At 47.0% G+C, this 18,506-nt stretch overlaps 1 protein-coding gene across 4 annotated transcripts in view; it reads right to left on the minus strand.

Annotated features, from left to right (window-relative positions):
• Positions 1 to 18,506, minus strand: part of RPTOR (regulatory associated protein of MTOR complex 1) — a 333,192-nt gene that overhangs the window by 156,299 nt on the left and 158,387 nt on the right. For all 4 annotated transcript variants that reach the window (XM_038546355.1, XM_038546354.1, XM_038546353.1 and 1 more), the window contains exon 6: positions 13,108 to 13,283. In XM_038546355.1, coding sequence (XP_038402283.1) covers positions 13,108 to 13,283 — 176 coding nt within the window. The remainder of the gene's footprint in view (positions 1 to 13,107; positions 13,284 to 18,506) is intronic.

Genomic DNA, 18,506 nt, shown 5'->3' on the forward strand with positions numbered 1-18,506 from the left:
GGCCATCTATGTTATGAGGATCACTTCAGCCAAAGTTGATGTCCTGGAATTATGTCAATAACTCAGTGGCTGCGAGAACCCCACTGTGAGCTGAGCTGCACATAATCTTTATTCTCTTCTGAACAGTCCTGTTATGTTAAAAGAATATCCTGTTCATGCCTGCTACCCTGCATCTTCCATCCATACTACATTCCGGTGCATTCGAACTCTCACAAAAGACTCTTGGATTCACTAAACTGCCTGCAAGATCCCATCTGAGACAATGCATTCCCTGGTTTTCTTGTTAGATGAACACTGGAGAAGAGAGGAGAGGAGCCAGGAGTAAATTACTACAAGTTAGATAAGCTCCAACATGCACCAAAATTAAAAAGGCAATCTGCCCTTTAAAAAAACTTAAGAAAACACTTTTTTCTTAGGGAAATGAGCGATTTTCCAAAGGCCTCACATGCCTGAGATTTGGTCTAATAGGTCAGTTAGGCCGTAACTCTATAATTTCTTAGCTTATCTTAGCATTATTGATGACACTGAGCCTCGGGACAGCACTGTCATACGGTCAGCTGGTATTTAAGAGAAATAGAAGGAGACGTGATTTTAAAGTGCAGCCTTTCACAAAGGGCCGTCCAGCCAGCGTGTCACATGTGTGACTCTGAGGAGCTGCTCAGAGTCTACCATTCATCCGCCATTCATGGAATGTGTTACCGCTGGGGCACATCTCTTATTTTTCCCCCCTTCATCCCCGGCCCTTCTCAACACCCTACAGGCACACACGTGATATGTATGTCCTTCCATATTTTGATTTAAGCATATGTGTAAACTTAAGTTTATATATGTCTTTTGTGTTCAATTCACCAAAGAGCACTGTGGTTTAAATCCAAGCCTGTTTCTTATTTTTGCACTGAACACTATGCGCTTAGAGACATTTAAATCAACTTCATGAGGTGCAATTTGCATACAATAAGATGTACCCACTTTAAGATTAGAGTCTGAAGCATTAGATAGATATGTTTCTGTGTGGCCACCAGCAGGACCTCCCCCCAAGGCACTGTGCCACCCTACTTCCCACCGATCCCAGCCCTACATCTGCCCCGCAAACCCCATCTGCTTTATCTCATTGCGGTTTAGTCGGTCTTTCTGGGAACTTCAAGGAACCACGAACCATGCACTCCTCTGTGTTCACCTCCTTTCAATCATTACAATGTTTCTAAGATTCATTCATGCTGTTATCAACAGCTTGCTCTTTTTCCTTGGTAAGAGGTAACATGTTGTGTGGACGGACCACAATCTGATTATCTGTTCACCCGCTGATGGTTGTTTCAGGAGTGGGACATCATCAACAAAGCTGCTAGGAACACTCATGTGCACATCCTTTTGTGGACAGAGGGTTTCTTCCCTCAGGTAAATACGCAGGTGTTGAATTGACGGGCTGTATGTTTAACATCACATCCCTGAAGCGGCTGTACTATGTTGCATCCCCACTGGCGAAGTACAAAAGCTCTGGATGGTTTTACATTTTCCACAACACACCGTGAACCTTTCACGTGTCTATCAGCCATTCATGTGTCTCCTCTGCAAAGCATCTATTCCAGTCATTGGTTATTTATTTAAAATTTGGGTTGTATTCTTGACTTTTTAAAGGTCTTTCTATATCGTCTATATGGGTCTCTGTCAGACACGTATTGTAAATCTTTCCAATTAACAATGTCAACACTGTCTATCAACAGCAGAAGCTTTCAATTTTGATGAACTTCAACTGATCAATTTTTTGAATGGTTTGTGTTGTTTGGGTCCTGACTAAAAAATTATCAACAATTTCTCCTATGTTTGCACTTTAAGTTTTATAGTTTCATCTTGTATAAGATCAGAAGTTAATTTTTCTGCATAGCATAAAATAAGAGTGAAGGTTTTTGTTTTTCCTGAATGAACAGCCAATTATTCTAGTACCGTTTGTTAAAAAGACCATCCTTTCTCCATCAGATTACCTTGGTACCTCTGTCCAAAATCAATTTGGTCATATACGTGTAGGTCTACACCTGTACTCTGTATTCTGTTCCACAGATTTTTATGGCCGTCCTTATGCCAGTACTACAGGCGTGATTACTGCAACTTTATATTAACTCTTGAAATAAACCAACGTGCCTCCTTTTCAAAGTTGTTTCAGCTTCACCCTTTGCATTTCTACATAGAATTTAAAATCAACTTGTCAATTTCTTCTAAAAAAAAAAAAAAAAAAAAAAAGGGATTGGGGCAGCAGCCCCGGTGGCTCAGCGGTTTAGCGCCGCCTTCAGCCCAGGGCGTGATCCTGGAGACCTGGGATCGAGTCCCACGCTGGGCTCCCTGTATGGAGCCTGCTTCTCCCTCTGCCTGTGTCTCTGCCTCTCTTTCTGGGTCTCTCATGAATAAATAAATAATAAAAAATGGATTAAAAAATAGGATTCTGACTGGGACTGAACTGAATCTATAGATCAAGTTGAATAGGTTTAAAAAACTTTTTTACTCCCTAAGTACAGTGAAATTCTGAGTATGTGAGTCTTTCTCTGAGTCATGTTCTTTCTGTATGTTGTGTGCACACGTCTGGTACATATTTTGTTAAATTCATCCCAAGTATTTCAGAATCTTGATGCCACAGCAAATCATATTTTTAAATTTCAATTTCCAACCTTTATCATTACTATATAGAAATGCGGCTGGTGTGGGGGTATTGGTCTTATACCTTAAAACCTTGCTACAATGAATTATTAGTTCCAGCAATGTTTTTGTAGATTTTGCATGATTTTCTATATACATAATCCTGCTGTCTGTGAACAGTTTTCTTTGCCAATCTGCATGCCTGTTTATTTTTCTGTATCTTTACTGCAACAATCAGAACTTCTAGTACAATACTGAAAAGTAATGGTGAGAATGAACACCTTAGTTTTATTTCCAACCTTCCAGGAAAAACACTTAACCTTTCACCATTAAGTACAGTGTTAGTTAGCTACAGGCTTTTCCTACATGCCTTTTAGGAGCTTGAGAACATTCACTTCCATTCCTAGTTTGCTGAATTGATTTATCATGAATGGGTATCAAATTTTGTCGAATGCTTTTTATGCATCTATTGAAATGATCATATAGTTTTTCTTATTCTGGAAAAGGAGAGTAAATACATTAATAATAATGTATTGATTTGTTACATGTTAAACAAATCTTCCATTCCCAAAATAAACCTTGTTTGATTCTCATACTTTATCCTTTCTCTATGTATTCACAGACTTCACTTGCTAATATTTTGTTAAGGATTTTTATATCTATGTTAATGAGGAATCCTGGTATGTAAGTTCTTCCCCCCACCTCCCTTATACAGTTTTTGCTTGACTTTAGTTTTCGGGGTAAAGTTAGCCTCTGGAATGAGAAAATGTTGCCCCTTGTTTCACTTTCTCAAAGAGTTTGTATAAGAATTGGTATTATTTCTTTCTTAAACATTTGAGAATTCATCAGTAATAATATCAGGGCCTAGAGTTTTCTTTGTGAGGCTTTTAACTGTAATTCAACTTCTTTATGAGGTATAAACTCTAGATTTTCTCTTTCTTCTTGTGCCAGATTTGGTAATTTGTGTCTTTCATCCACTACATCTCAGATGTAGAATTTATTGGAATAAAGCCCTTTATACATAAAAGGATTCCTTTATAACCCTTTTAATGCCTGTGGGATCTGTAGTGATGCCCCCTTTCTTACTTCTGATACAGGTAATTTGTGTCTCCCTTCTGGTCTTGGCCATTCCAAAGATAATTTTTTTTTTACAAGATTTTATTTATTTATTCATGAGAGACACAGAGAGAGAGGTAGAGACACAGGCAGAGGGAGAAGCAGGCTCCATGCAGAGAGCCCGATGTGGGACTCGATCCCAGGACTCCAGGATCATGCCCTGAGCAAGCCAAAGGCAGGTGCTCAACTGCTGAGCCACCCAGGCATCCCACCAAAGAGAATTTAACAGTTTTACTGAACTTTTCAAAAATTATGATTTAGTTTCATGGGTTTCTAGATTTTTCTAGTGCATTTTTTGTTTACTTTTTTTTTTTTTTTTTAAAGTTTCTTTTACTTATAGTTTAATGTGCTTTTCTTTTTTCTGGTCTTAAAGATAAAGACCATACAATTTAGGCTTTTCAAATTAAAATCCATAAATACTATTATGACTTTGAGATCAGTTATATAACTATGGTATATATAAACCTTGTTCACCAACTCTACCTGCTGCTTACCTGATATTTTACCCATGATTCCCTAGTGCTGCAACTTCGGTTAGTTCATGTCACAAACAGTGAGATGAGAAAGGTCATAGTGTGTGTCTCTGAGAGGACTCTTACAAACATTTCCACATACCACTAAGACAGAAAGTATGCTGCCAATTAAACAGGCATGTAATTTACTGTAAGACAGCACTAGATCTCAGAGATGTTCGAATATGAAAATGTGTACCCTACAACTGATGGAATATGATAGATGACCCATACTGTACAGAGATAACTATACATTTTTGTGTTTTTCTACTATCACTTACTTGTCTTATTGGTGGCCAGGACTTCTAGCAAGGCAGTAGTGTCAGAGAGGATGCTTACCTTATTCCCAGCCTAAAGGGAAGTTGTCTCAAGTTTCTCCACCAAGCATGATGTTTGCTAAAGAACTCAGTGTAGCCTTTCCCCAAGTTAGGTGAATCTCTAAAACCTTTACTTAAACATGGATCTCTGCTCCCTCCATATCACCTCCAAAGTGAAAGAAAAGGAGCAAGACAAGAACCAGCACTAGGAAGAAAAATGACAGCAATGGAGAGAGGAAGGGCGCCTGGGTGGCTCAGTCGGTTAAGCATCTGACTATTGGTTTCAGCTCAGGTCATGATCTCAGGGTCTTGAGATCAAGCCCTGTGTCAGGCTCTGCAGTCATGAGGAGTCTCCTGGAGATTCTCTCTTCCTCTCCCTCTCCCTCTGCCCTTCCGACTCATGCTCTGTCTCTCTCTCTAATGAATCTTAAAAAAAAAAAAAAGAAAAAAGGAGAGAGGCAGTCAGCAGAAGACAGGAGGCAGGCAGAACCTGCACCAATGTCCATTTGGATTTGAATCCTGGCCCTACCAGTTACTAGCCGTGCACTCATGTCCTCCCCTTGTCCCGCAGGCCTTCTGTACGAGCTGATTGTGACTTGTACAGTGGCACACTCAGTAAACGCTAGCTGCTCTTATTACCATGACATTAACATTTCAGCCAAATATAAGAACGAGTCAGGCAAGTCGTAATGACTCAGCAGAGGAGAGAGCTGAAACCTTAACCCTGGATCGGGAAAAACCAAAGCGAAGTCAGCTGACGCCCAGAGCAGAACGTCGGAATGTTGGGAACCTGTCACCAGGCTCACTTGAAAGAGGAGCTGACAATGAGAGCACGGATCCAAGCTTGCATAGACAGGAGTGGGAACTCCAGGATCCCCCTCCCGATGGTAGAATTCTGGGGATTTGGCCAGACATGCTAGGGTCTGGGACACTGTGAACAGTTATGGGCTGCCTCTGCCTCCAAGGATCTTCTTTCTGCACATTATGTTCCCCCCTGGCTCTATAGGGGGAACATTTTGTTTTTCTTCAATATTAATCTTTGTTTTCTGACTACATGTCCTAAATCTGAGCCTGCTTTAGTTCTATCCCACAGATAAGAAAAGCACTGCTATTGCCATCATCCAGCTTTGAGTAGTTCACAATATTTTTTAAAGCACTCCCTCTTTAACGGTTTTAAGAGTAAGATTTTTAGTTTTCAGAACATTTTTTCAAGCTATTTTTCTGTTACTGAGCTCCAACTTTATTGCATGGTGGTCTGAGAACAGAGTGGATACGATGCTGCCTCTCTGGGGTTATTAAAGCTTCCTTTGCAGCTCAGCAGTTTATTTTTGTGAATTGGCCCCATGTGCTAGAAATGTGCAGGCTGTGTTTGTTGCCTATATCACCCTATCTGCCTCTACACATCCAGTTAATTCACCCTGTTACTGAAATCTTACCTATTTTGCTTACTCTTCACCTCCTTGGTGTCTCAGTATCTTCATTCCTGATTTGTCTGTGGTTCTTTCTGTCCTCATCATCCATAGTTCAGGGCCACACTGTCAGGTGTGTACGGAACCATACTGGTGTGTCTTCTTGGTCTCCTGAGCTTCTCACCATAAAACACTCTTCTCTGTCCTTTCAACATGTCTTATCTCAGGCTCTGCTCTGATTCATTAAAACTGCCATTCCAACTTTCTTTCACTTCATATTTCACTGCTTTCCTCCTGTGACTTTCAGCCCTTCAAATAGTTTGTTTGCCATATCATAGTGAATTTTATCCAACAGAAGAATCACTGCCCTTTGAGAGATGAATTCAACTCACTTATAGTTACATCATCACTTTTATTTCAAAGCTTATTTTGACTGCCTTATTTCACATTTTCTATTTACCATGCTTTTCTTTTTTCCTTTTCTACCTTCTTTTAGAGAGAAAATTTTCTCTCCTTGTATGAAAATTATACCTTCTATTTTCATTACTTTGGTGGTTATGACTAATGTACTGCATCTTACACATAGTTTCCATAACCGATATCTTCACTATCTTCAATTTCCAACTCCCACTGTGTCCTACTGGTGAGTCCCTCCTCCTGTCTCTGTCCCTTTGATGGGAACTCCCTGCCCTACCTCCAGCTCTCGCTGTCCGTCATGCCCATGCTGCTTGTCAGTGCACCTGCTACAATCCTTATTTTGTTAGCCATATTCTTCACGCTCCCTATGTCCTAATTGCCTGTTTCTTCCTCACATTCCCCATGTTCTCCTTTGTTATGTTGTACTACTCCTCACTCTAAATTCTTCCTCTGCCTTCTACAGGTGCAGGCTCCTCCAGGAAGGATAGGAGATCACCTTCTTTCTTTCTTTCTCTCCCACCTTCCCTCTGTACCCATCCAGGATGGTAGGGGGAAGCAGCCACATGCAAGCCAGAATGCCGACCCTCAGCCTGCCCTTGCCTGCGTCCTCAAGTGCTCGCCTGTCCTGCCGTCTCCATCCCAGGCTCCTCTCCCCTTCCCTAGTGGTCTCAGCTGTCTTCAAAGGTCCCTACACTTCTGGCTTATTGCCAAATGTACTCCCTGTAGGATGAATCAGTGTGACCGCCCGTGGCAGCCCAAGGAGCAGATCTGGGGTCGGAGAGCCAGGGAGTGGTCGGAGCCATCAGCCCTGTCATTCCTTCTCCTTCAGTTCTCTTCCCTAGCAGCATACGCCAGATTTCTGCATATGGCCTTTCATTAAAGGAGCTCTGTCACGTACATTATGGTGCTCATCCTAACGAGTGTATGTCAACAGACTGGAACAGTGAGCGTACATGGTCTGGGTGGAGGAAGTACCTTCTTCAGGTGGGCATGTGACTCATCACGTAACCAGAAAGACTCTAGAAGCTACTGTGGGGCTCAGAAGCAGGACCAGAGCATGGCTGAGGCCTTATTGTGAAGACTTCCAAAGAGGAAAACCATTTAAATAAATCCCAAGTGGGACATTATGACCAAGTAACTGGTAGGGCAGTTTGGTTCTCTGATGTACTAGACTGCCTCCTTCTCAGGCAGGTCTCTAAGCATCTCTGCCTTCAAGTGTGCGAAGTAAGGCAGAATCATTCTACTCAGTTCCTACCACAAAGAACACTGAAAGGCAGGCAGGAAGTTTGTTCTCCAGCAAGGAAGCTGTGTTCTGGGAAATGCTACAGAGAACAAACGGTTAACCCATCATCAAAAACCAGCAGGGGAAAAAAAAAAAAAAACCAGCAGGAACTTATGTGTCTAAAAGTAATTCTGATCAAGTCTTAGGTGAGTCTTCAAGAAAAATACAAAGCAAGGGGCCCCTGGGTAGCTCAGGTGGTTGGGCGTCTGACTCTTGATTTCAACTCAGGTCATGATCTCAGGGTCGTGAAATAGAGCCCCACATGGGGCTCCACATTCAGTGTGGAGTCTGCTTGAAATTCTCTCTCCCTCCTGTTCGTGCACACTTGTGCACAAACTGTCTCTCTCTCTCAAATACATACATACATACATACATACATACATACATAAAATCTTAAAAAAAAAATCCAAAGCAAATGTCATGGCCAATATATGAGATGAGCCAGACACATGACAGCAGCCTGGTGCCTGGTTCCCAGCATTCCGACGTTCTACTCTGGGAGTCAGCTGACTTCTCTTTGGCGGTTCCCCATCCGGGGTTAAGGTTTCAGCTCTCTCTCCTCTGCTGAGTCATTACGATGTGCCCAACTTGTCCTTACATTTGGCTGAAATGTTAAGATCATGGTAATAAGAGCAGCTAGCATTTACTGAGTGTGCCACCGTAGGAATCAACTCAGCCCGTATGGCGAGCCTGTGGGGCAGGGGGCACCTGTGGTCCTGCTCTCAGGGGAAGGACATGGGGCTGCATGATGTGGGCTCTGCCTGCCTGTCTGGGGACTGCTTCTCTCCCTTGTCTTGCTGGGTAAACACGAGGGCAAGACTTCCCATGTCGATAAATCTACATTAATCCTGTGTCATTAACATTTAAACTTCTTGAAATCCCTCAATTTAATTGAAAAGAAGGAAACAAGTTTCTTGACCTCTGTTCAATCCAAAATAATGTCTAGCATTTTCTTTAATAAACAATACGATTACATGCTGCACATGATGCAATAAGCATCAATCTATTTTACAGTAAGTCTCACAGCAAATTAAGTAGTGTTGAGTTATAATTTTCAGTACTACACGAATATACCCAGGATGAATTTAAAATGGCACTCTGTCACCAATCCAAGAGATAGAAAAAGCCAAAGAAAATATATGTTTCAGACCCTTCTACTACACTGATATACACAGTGAGCAAGGTAATCACCTCTAGAGGGAATAATGCACTTGCTCATTTCAGAATTACTGAAATATCAGTTTCTGAAAACAAGAAAGACTGAAGCAAACCATGAAGAGAAAAATCAGAAAACAACATTTTCCAACAACTACTTCATCATCAAGTAAGATTCATAAATACGCTTGCCACCAAATACGAACACACGCTTCTTGTGCCTAGAAAGTAAGGCTACAGTATGTGTATAAAGCATACGATACTCTCCACAACTGTGTAACGAGCAGTGTTGTTAAAAGCCATCCTCTTATTTACATCGGGGGGTGGGGGGGGAAGGAGGCCTGTTTTTAGGGTATTTCCTGACTAGTAGATGAGTACAGCAGTCATCTGCAGGTAAGATCCCGGTTCCATTTTCAAAAGCACGATTTGGCAAGGTAGGATCTGCTGCTGTTTTTGCAAATAAAGTTTTATTGGGACACTGCTGCACGCATCTGTGTACATACTGCACATGGCTCTTCCAGGCTGCATCAGTGGAACTGGGACCCTGGGGCTCTGCAAAACCTAAACTACTTCCTATCTGGCCCCATAAGGAAGAAGTTGGCAGACGCCCTCCTAGAGTCGCTCTGAGCTCTCCCACCTTTATTCACTGGAATCCTAAAGTCCTAGACATAGGTTAAATAAAACATAAAACATCAATACAGTGAAATCTTATGCAATCATTACAAATGGTGTTTACTAAGAGTTTCCTAATGGTCTAGGATAAATTTATTGTAACGCTAAAGATGAAGTAAAAGAAACTGCAAATGCAGTCTCATTACATCAACGCAGAAATGTACGTGCAGAGAAAAACAGACTGACAGGCAATACACCAAAGAGTTATCACTGATTGTGATAAAATCTTGAATAATCTTTTCTTCTTTTTGCTTTTTTTAGTTGGCCTCTACAAAGAATGTATATTCTACTTTAAGCTGGAAAATACTAACTTTCTAAATGAAAAAACAAAACCTGAACCCTAACAATTTAATGAGTACTACGTACCAGTTTCCCTTTCTGCATCTCAGAAAAGTGGTTTCTAACTCAGCTGTTAGATATACACAAGCGCATGTTTCACTCGACCAGGCTCCTGACGATTATGGTTTATCACAATCATCGGCTAAGGACAGCGTAGCAACGGTTCTGTTCGATCTAATTCCAGCTCCTCAGTGTGGCGGTTTACTGTAGGAGAGCCTCCCGCCCAGGTCAGATGACGGTCATCTGATGACCACCAGGTGCAGCTCTGGCCTTTTGACACCAACGTCCACCTGATGGTGACCGTGTTCCTTTGAGTTGTTTTTCACAATGTGTCCTGCTAAACACTTACTTTTACAAGTTTTCATCACAGCCTGACTCCAAAAACGATCTCAGGCAGCTCCTGAGATAAGGCATCATGTCGTGGTAGGGTGACAGTCCACTCCCCGGTCAGAGGGCAGGGACCCACTCTAGAATTCTCAAGAGCTTACTGGCGTCTGAGGGAAAGCAGCTTTTCTAGTGGACGCCACATCCCTCCTGACCAAGATGGAAAAGAGAGGGCCAGAGACGCAGGCGAGGAACATCCACTCACTGCGTTGGGGGCAGGTGTGCGGGAGCGAGGGTGAAGGGTGTGCGGCCCAGATTCCCTTTCAGGCTCTTTGTGGCTTCTCTTCTCCCTCCCTCCTGTGTCTCCACTCAGCTGCCCTAAAGCCTGGACAAACGCTCCATGAGAGGCCTGCCTAGCCATCCCCAGCCCAGGGTGGGTGGAGGCACGGAACCCACTTGGCCCTCGCAGCGTCATTCTGGGGTTGGGGCAGGAAGCGGGTGGGGCAGGAAGTCCTGGAGGGACTGCCTGCTCCACTGTGGGGGCTCCTGCCCACAGATTCCCACCTTCCCACTCCAGCCTGCGACCAGGTGGCAACCAGATCAGGCTGTGGAAGGGCCTGGGTACAGCCACACCATCATTTCGTGGACTATCTCCCTACAACACTGCTCTTGGTCACGTGCCCGCGTAGACACCATCCAGGTTCTCCCCACCAGTCCTCCAAGTCAAGGTCGGTGGCTCAGCACCCAGAACACCCACATGGGCCACGGGCCACCCCTGGCCTTCACCCCTTCCCACATCTTCCTATGGGATCAGGCTGATGCACGCGTTCACTCTTCTCAGACACGGGTGTTACCCCTGGCACCGCCCGTGCCATGTGCCGCCTGTCTGTGCTGCTCTTCAAACCCTGCCACCTGCTGGGCTCCCGCTGGGCTGAGACTCCTCCACGACGTTCTCTCGCAAGCCCTCAGCCATCAGAGTGTCCCTGTCCCTGGGAACATGAGAGCCTCTGGTGCATGTACATGTTCAGTCCTGACCACGCGTTGCGTGCAACGCTCAGACGCCTTCTGCCTTGTGTTGAGCTCCCACATACATCATTAATTTTCAGGCCACAGCTTGTCTCCTCAGCTAGACTGTGGACCTGGGAGGGCACACGCTTCTGTGCATCTCCTACAGTGCTGGGCGTAGGTCTGAAGTACACAGTGGGATTGAGTAAATTATCTTGCAGACAATGAACAGAATGAGTGAACTCCTGAGTCCTCTGGACCAGTGGTCTTCCTGTGGTCACGTCCAATGGACCTATAAGGGTTGCCGATGGCCACCAAGCACTGTGGGCAGTTACCAAGAAAATTCACAAACCACCCAGGGAGTGAAGACCCACCCTCAACGAGCTGCACCAGAGGGGAGATGGAAGACGGCAGAAGCCATGAGTCCTCCTGGCAGGTGGGCGTCCCTCGGCCTGAGCTTCGGCCTCTTCCCCACGTCCCAGGAATGTGGATGTGTGACCCTGAGGAAGCAGCACCTCTGCCGACCTCTCCCTGCAGGCGGGAGAGTCCATCTCTCTGAGTTGCCTGTCCTTCTGTCCTGTTCTCCGTGCCCCGTGCTGCTGCTCTGAGCTCCTCAACGTCCCCTTCCAGCTTGATCCAGGCTGCAGCTGCCCTCCTCTGCCGCAAATCCGTGTTCCTTCTTCCTGCGGCTCCACTGGCCGCGTCTGTGTATTCCTGCTTTGCAGTCCTGCCTCTTGCTTCTAGCATCTTCCTCCCTTCATTTCTCTATCGTGTGCACACACTTGCTGGTGGCCGTTCTGTAGTGTTTTTCTGTGCTGGCTATGCCCTCAGCGTTGACTTCTGCTTCTCGGGGCACAGGGGGGCACATCCCTAGGCAGGCCCTGGCCCAGGTCAGCTGGGGGATGAGCCCAGGCTGCTGAGGGGCACAGTGGGTCACCCCTTTGCCAGCCCCTCTGGGCAGCTCTCTCCCTGCGCTCACTGCTTAGGGGTAAGTCGCCCCACAGGATGCTCTCCCTGGGCTTTGGGGACGAGGGTGGGAGTGGCAGAGGGGTGCTGCTCAGCCAGCCCAGCACCGTTAACCTCTCACCCAGGGCACTGCTGAGTGGAAACACTGCTGCAGAGGCAAGGCAGCAAGTCCCAGCTTCGGTCCAAGCAAGCAGCTCGGGCTCTCGGGGGTCTCCCCAGGAGCCCATCACTGCGCTACCCCAGAGTCCACCCTTGTCTCCGGCTGCTTCTCTGGGCTTGTGCGTTTGTGTGTCAGGCCGCCCTGGTAAACAACCCTGGAAAATGTCCCCCAGAGCTTCTCCTGCCCCTCCTCGACATGTATTCCTCTCCCAGCTGCCTCCCAGAAGATTTTTGGCAAAACATAAAATGGAAAAGTAGAGAATAAAGGCGGTATGGTAGTCTGCAGCAGAAACATGGATTTGGAGGACAGAGCTCATGCGTTCCATGGTGGGTCCTGCCACTGATGCAGGGTCATTAAGGCAAATTCTACAGTTTGGAGCATCCCACCCATTTCCTCAATCGTGTTCTCGACAGCACTGGACTGCCACAAAGAGTGGAGGAGGAAAGGATCACAGTTCGTTTTACTGCCACGAATAAACTGAAAGATTAAGGTTCCACTCTAGCTCGGGATCAAAGGGCTCTCCTTGTCACGACGGCCTGAGCTCCAGGATGACCAATGCCGCTGCTTAGGCCACGCTCACAGCTGGCAGGTCGGGAGAGGGTGTTCTGGGGAATCACACAACGACAAATGAACATGCCACTGGCCCAAAAGGGAGAGCCCTTCTTTAATTCTCCGTGAGTAAAGCCCGAGCCTCAGGATGCTGAGTTTGCGCCCATCAGTCGGGTCTGTAAAGCCCAGGTCGATCCCTGGGATCCATGCCACCGGGGCCCCCTGGGGAGCCCCAGTCACGGCGGCAGGAGCCACTTACCAGCGCAGGGCAATTTTGATGGGGGTGGTGAGGCACGACGTGAACAGGTCGGCCGGGAGGTCGGGGATCATGGGCAGGAGCTCGTTGGCCTCACAGGCCGCCAGCTGAATGCAGTTCTTCATGGACGGAGGCAGGGGCATCTGCGCGAGTGGGTGGTTTGGGTTAATGGCAGCGACCTGCAGGGAAGAACAGGAAGAGAGTGTGGCTTAGTGGTCATGGACGACTGCAGCGTTGGCTGGAAACGCAACCCCGAACGAAAAGACTCACACGCAGGCTGCACGCCCTCCTGCCACACGGCCTTGCGCCCCTTACCAAGGTTCCTCCCCGACACCGCCAGGCGGGTCTCCGCCTGTAAGTTCTCTCAAGTGTTTTCTGTGTTAAGGTCCCTCCTTGCACTGTGATTATACCAACGTTTAAGCAGTATTTCCCTCGGAGTCTCATATTGGGTCTTCGTGTTTATTTTAAACTTCAGTCTTTGGGGCACCCAGGTGGCTCAGCGACTGAGTGTCTGCTTTTGGCTCAGGTCGTATTCCTGGGGTCCTGGGATCGGGTCCCACATCCATTCCCTGCATGGGGCCTGCTTCTCCCTCTGCCTGTGTCTCTGCCTCTCTGTCTCTCATGAATAAATAAATAAATAAAATCTTTTAAAAAGTTAAAAATAAACTCTAGTCTTTAGTCCAGCGTGACGTATTTTGGTGTGCTGACACGGGAGGATGTTCAGGGTATAGACAGCGGCCACCACCAAACAGCTGACGGCAGAACCACAGCAGGGGGAGGCTGGAGACACACGGAGGCTCACTGCCCCGTGGCCACCCAGCTGCTTCCATGTTCCGCGAGCTTCAGCAGACATTTCAAAACACCCTGCTAACAAGTGTGTATTAACTCTGTAACCAGGGAGGAGGGCTCTTCTGTTTTAACGCAGAATTTAATTTCTCTTTGAAGCAGGGATATTTCCTCACTGAGAGTGGTCGTAGGGGCCCTGGAAGTAAAGCGTGGGGGACATCCAAGGTTTAGGAAGACAGGGATCACACTGGTTCCTCTACATTGAGGGTGTGCCGTTCTGAAAATCAGCAGAATTCACCGAAGTTGGGAGCCTCATGCCCCGAGCCCCTTTTCCCGGCACGTGGCCTGGGACCCCTCCCAGCGACACACATCACCAGCGCTGCACTCGTGTGGCAATCTGGTCATCCCGTCACCCACCAGTGGTTCTGCTGCCCCTTTCAGAAAGATGAAGGATGAATGTGCCAGGGCCCCACCCTGGTCTGCCTGCCCCGCAGCGGCTCTGGGGGAAGGGTGTCTAGCGGGGCGCTGGGCCCAGCAGGGGCACGGAGCAGAGAGCTGTCCCCCGGGGACAGCACAATGGCAGCAGAGGGTGAGCGGATGAGTCATGTCGACTGCGAAGGGGCTCTGAGTCTCCCACACATCAGCTGCCCTGTGGGCCGGTGTGGCAGGGCAACAGGTAACAAAAATAATGAAAATTAAAACCCAGAAAATGCTGGTTGCGTGGGCCCACACAGCTTCCAGGACCGGGTCACCGGCTCATCTACAAACAGCCATGACCCACCTGGAAGGACAGCTATTAGTCGGGGGCCCGAACGCAGGTGGTGTCCGTCCCCAGAAACGAAACGCGGTGACAGCATCATCCTGCCCGCAGTCACGGGGCCCCAGGGCCAGGGACAACGATGGTGGAGCGTGTGGGCCACGGGAAGGGACCCTTGGGTTACAAGCCCCAGCGCGGCCGGCCCCCTTCCTCTCCCTCTGGACCATCAGGGCTCCGCCAGGGGCAGGAAGGCACAACACGGCGACCACCGCCGGCCGCTTTGTGTCAGGCCTGCACCCGCGGGGTGTGACTCCGTGTCTGCTCCTCACGAACAACCGCCGTGAGGTTGTCGACAGTGGTCGACCTTCCTCCGAGCTCTTTCCCAGTTACTAGCTCATGTGCTTTTTAAAACGGCCCCATGAAGTAAGTTTTGCTTCCACTCTTAGAGATCCTCCACGATGAGAGAGCAGAGCCCCCAAGGAATGGCATGTGCTACCCACCCCTCGGTCAGTGCCAGGGTCACCCAACAGGCTGCTCCCGGTTCCAGGCTGCACCGCCCCTCCGGACCCGGCCGACACCCCCAGCCCGGGACACGGGCAGGGTGCTCTGGGGGGCTTTGCCAGCCAGGTGCAGGGCATTCAGACTAAATGCAGGCAGAGCCATCTTCACCTGCTCGTGTGCAACACGCGGATGACGTGAGGTGTAATTACTACCGCTGAGCAAACCTGGTTCTTACTCTCAAATGGAAATGGAAGGTAGTAAATGGTGTAGTTTTACTGACAACCCATCCTACATCAGGAGCATTGAGCCCAGGATGCCAAATTCTACTAAATAATAAAAAATACTTAAACTTTTTAATAAAAAACCACAACTTTTAGAGGAATGGGTTTTTTGTAATGGTGGTAAAATACAGGTAACATGAAGTTTACCATTTCAACCATTTTGAGAATACAGCTCAGTGGCACCGAGTACACTCACACTGTGCAGCCATCACCAGAGACTAGGTTTTTTGTTTTTTAAACTTTTTATTTTTTTTTTTAAAGATTTTATTTATTTTTTTATGAGAGAGAGAGAGAGAGAGAGAGAGACAGGCAGAGGGAGAAGCAGGCTCCATGCAGGGAGACTGACATGAAACTTGATCCCGGGTCTCCAGGATCAGGCCCTGGGATGAAGGCAGGCGCTAAACCGCTAAGCCACCCAGGGATCCCCCGTTTTTTGTTTTTTAAGATTTTATTTATTTATTCATGAGAGACACACAGAGAGAGGCAGAGACACAGGTAGAGGGAGAAGCAGGCTCCTTGCGGGGAGCCCGATGTAAGACTCAATCCCGGGACCCCGGGGTCACACCCTGAACCAAAGGCAGACGCTCAACCACTGAGCCACCCAGGTGTCCCAAGACTGGGGTTTTTGAAGCAAACAGGGACACCTGGGTGGCTTGAGCTCAGGATGTGATCTCAGGATCATGTGACCAAGCCCTATGTCAGGTTCTGCACGGAGCAGGCTGCCTGAGGTCCTCCCTGTCCACCCACCCCTCACTGGATCAAAATAAATAACACAGCAGAGTCACACCCGAATCCTCCCCTCGCATCCCACACTCAGCTCAGCCAGTCAGCAGAGCACCTGCTGGCATGGGAGACTGCCCCAGAACCGGCTGCCAGGCCTGCAAACCTCTGGAGTCTGGTGCGCGGCAGGCTTTCAGGAGCACCAGTGCCCGCATAGAGAATGTGAACAGGGCTGAACTTCGCGGGGAAGACGCGGCCATTATGGACAAAATAGATTCCACATTCTTATTTTCCATTTCAGAGAGAAGTCTGTTTTCACAGGAGAAATCCTAGAGGTTCCTGAGTTTGAGCTTTCTGGTTTCTGATTTGTTTCCACGTTAAGATTCCTCTCTGAAGCTTTTGCACAGCAAAGGATACAGTCAACAAAACTAAAAGACAACCTACAGAATGGGAGAAGATATTTGCAAATGACGTATCAGATAAAGGGCTAGTTTCCAAGATCTATAAAGAACTTATTAAACTCAACAGCAAAGAAACAAACAATCCAATCATGAAATGGGCAAAAGACATGAAGAGAAATTTCACAGAGGAAGACATAGACATGGCCAACAAGCACATGAGAAAATGCTCTGCATCACCTGCCATCAGGGAAATACAAATCAAAACCACAATGAGATCCCACCTCACACCAGGGAGAATGGTGAAAATTAACAAGGCAGGAAACCACAAATGTTGGAGAGGATGCGGAGAAAAGGGAACCCTCTTACACTGTTGGTGGGAATGTGAACTGGTGCAGCCACTCTGGAAAACTGTGTGGAGGTTCCTCAAACAGTTAAAAATAGATCTGCCCTACGACCCAGCAATTGCACTGCTGGGGATTTACCCCAAAGATACAGATGCAATGAAACGCCGGGACACCTGCACCCCGATGTTCATAGCAGCAATGTCCACAATAGCCAAACTGTGGAAGGAGCCTCGGTGTCCAAGGAAAGATGAATGGATAAAGAAGATGTGGTTTCTGTATACAATGGAATATTACTCAGCCATTAGAAATGACAAATACCCACCATTTGCTTCAACGTGGATGGAACTGGAGGGTATTATGCTGAGTGAAGTAAGTCAATCGGAGAAGAACAAACATTATATGTTCTCATTCATTTGGGGAATATAAATAATAGTGAAAGGGAATATAAGTGAAGGGAGAAGAAATGTGTGGGAAATATCAGAAAGGGAGACAGAACATAAAGACTCCTAACTCTGGGAAATGAACTAGGGGTGGTAGAAGGGGAGGAGGGTGGGGGGGGGTGGGAGTGAATGGGTGATGGGCACTGGGGGTTATTCTGTATGTTGGTAAATTGAACACCAATAAAAAATAAATTAAAAAAAAGAAGAAAAAAAAAGAAATGAAATTAACAATAAAATAATTAAAACACCTACTAAAAAAAAAAAAAAAAAAAAAAAGATTCCTCTCTGATGGAGCTGAGAATGGACCAGCAGGCCCCCTGGCCACAAGCACAGACCCTGTGCCTCTTCCACCCTTGCTTTTTCCACGGAGTGTCTGAAATCTCACGCCCCTTGGGAGTGCAGCACTTTGTCACACCAAGGTCACCCACGTGGCACACACAGGCCCCACAGGGAGGTAAAGAGGTGGGTGGTTCACACGCTGGCCACCATGGCACAGTTCGGTGGGTTTTACAAGGCCTCCCGTAAGCGTGCAGGAGTCTGTCCTGTCCGGTCCACAAGGGGCAAGGTTGTGCAGTCTGCACCCTGGGCCTCACTGGCATTTGGCCCAAAGCCTCCAAAGTCCTGGTACAGGAGGCATTCCATGGACGCTGAAGGAGGAAATGGCAGGTACGTGGAGAAACAGCCTTACTCCAAATACAGCTGCTAGAAACTAAGTTCCCAACTCAAAATGGCATTGACAGAAACCCCGACTTCTTCACAAGCCTCTTGCAGCACATCATCATCGTATCAACGGGGACCAGGTGGTCTAGCTGCACATGAGCTGCAGTGACCTGGCATCACCTGTTCAGTAGGAAGCATTTGGTCAGGGGCCCTTCCTTCCCACCATACTGCCAGGCACACAGAAGGCAGGTGAAAACTCTGCTTTAGGGATAAGTAGGATGCTAACATTTACATTAAAAAATGGCATTCAAGGCCAAGGATTCCACCAACGAATCACTATTTTTCAGACGGGCTAACCTAGAAAGACAAATACCTATCTTAATGGATGAGGTATTTCCTACACATTATTTAATTGGTTTCGTACTGACCTTTTAATCGAACTCACTCTTTGGAAACAGCCTGCATGTATGGTAACTACCGGCAACTCAGGGAACTCTGAAAAGCCGCCCAGA

This window comes from Canis lupus, chromosome 9 (assembly GCF_011100685.1).
Source record: "Canis lupus familiaris isolate Mischka breed German Shepherd chromosome 9, alternate assembly UU_Cfam_GSD_1.0, whole genome shotgun sequence".
NCBI lineage: Eukaryota > Metazoa > Chordata > Mammalia > Carnivora > Canidae > Canis > Canis lupus.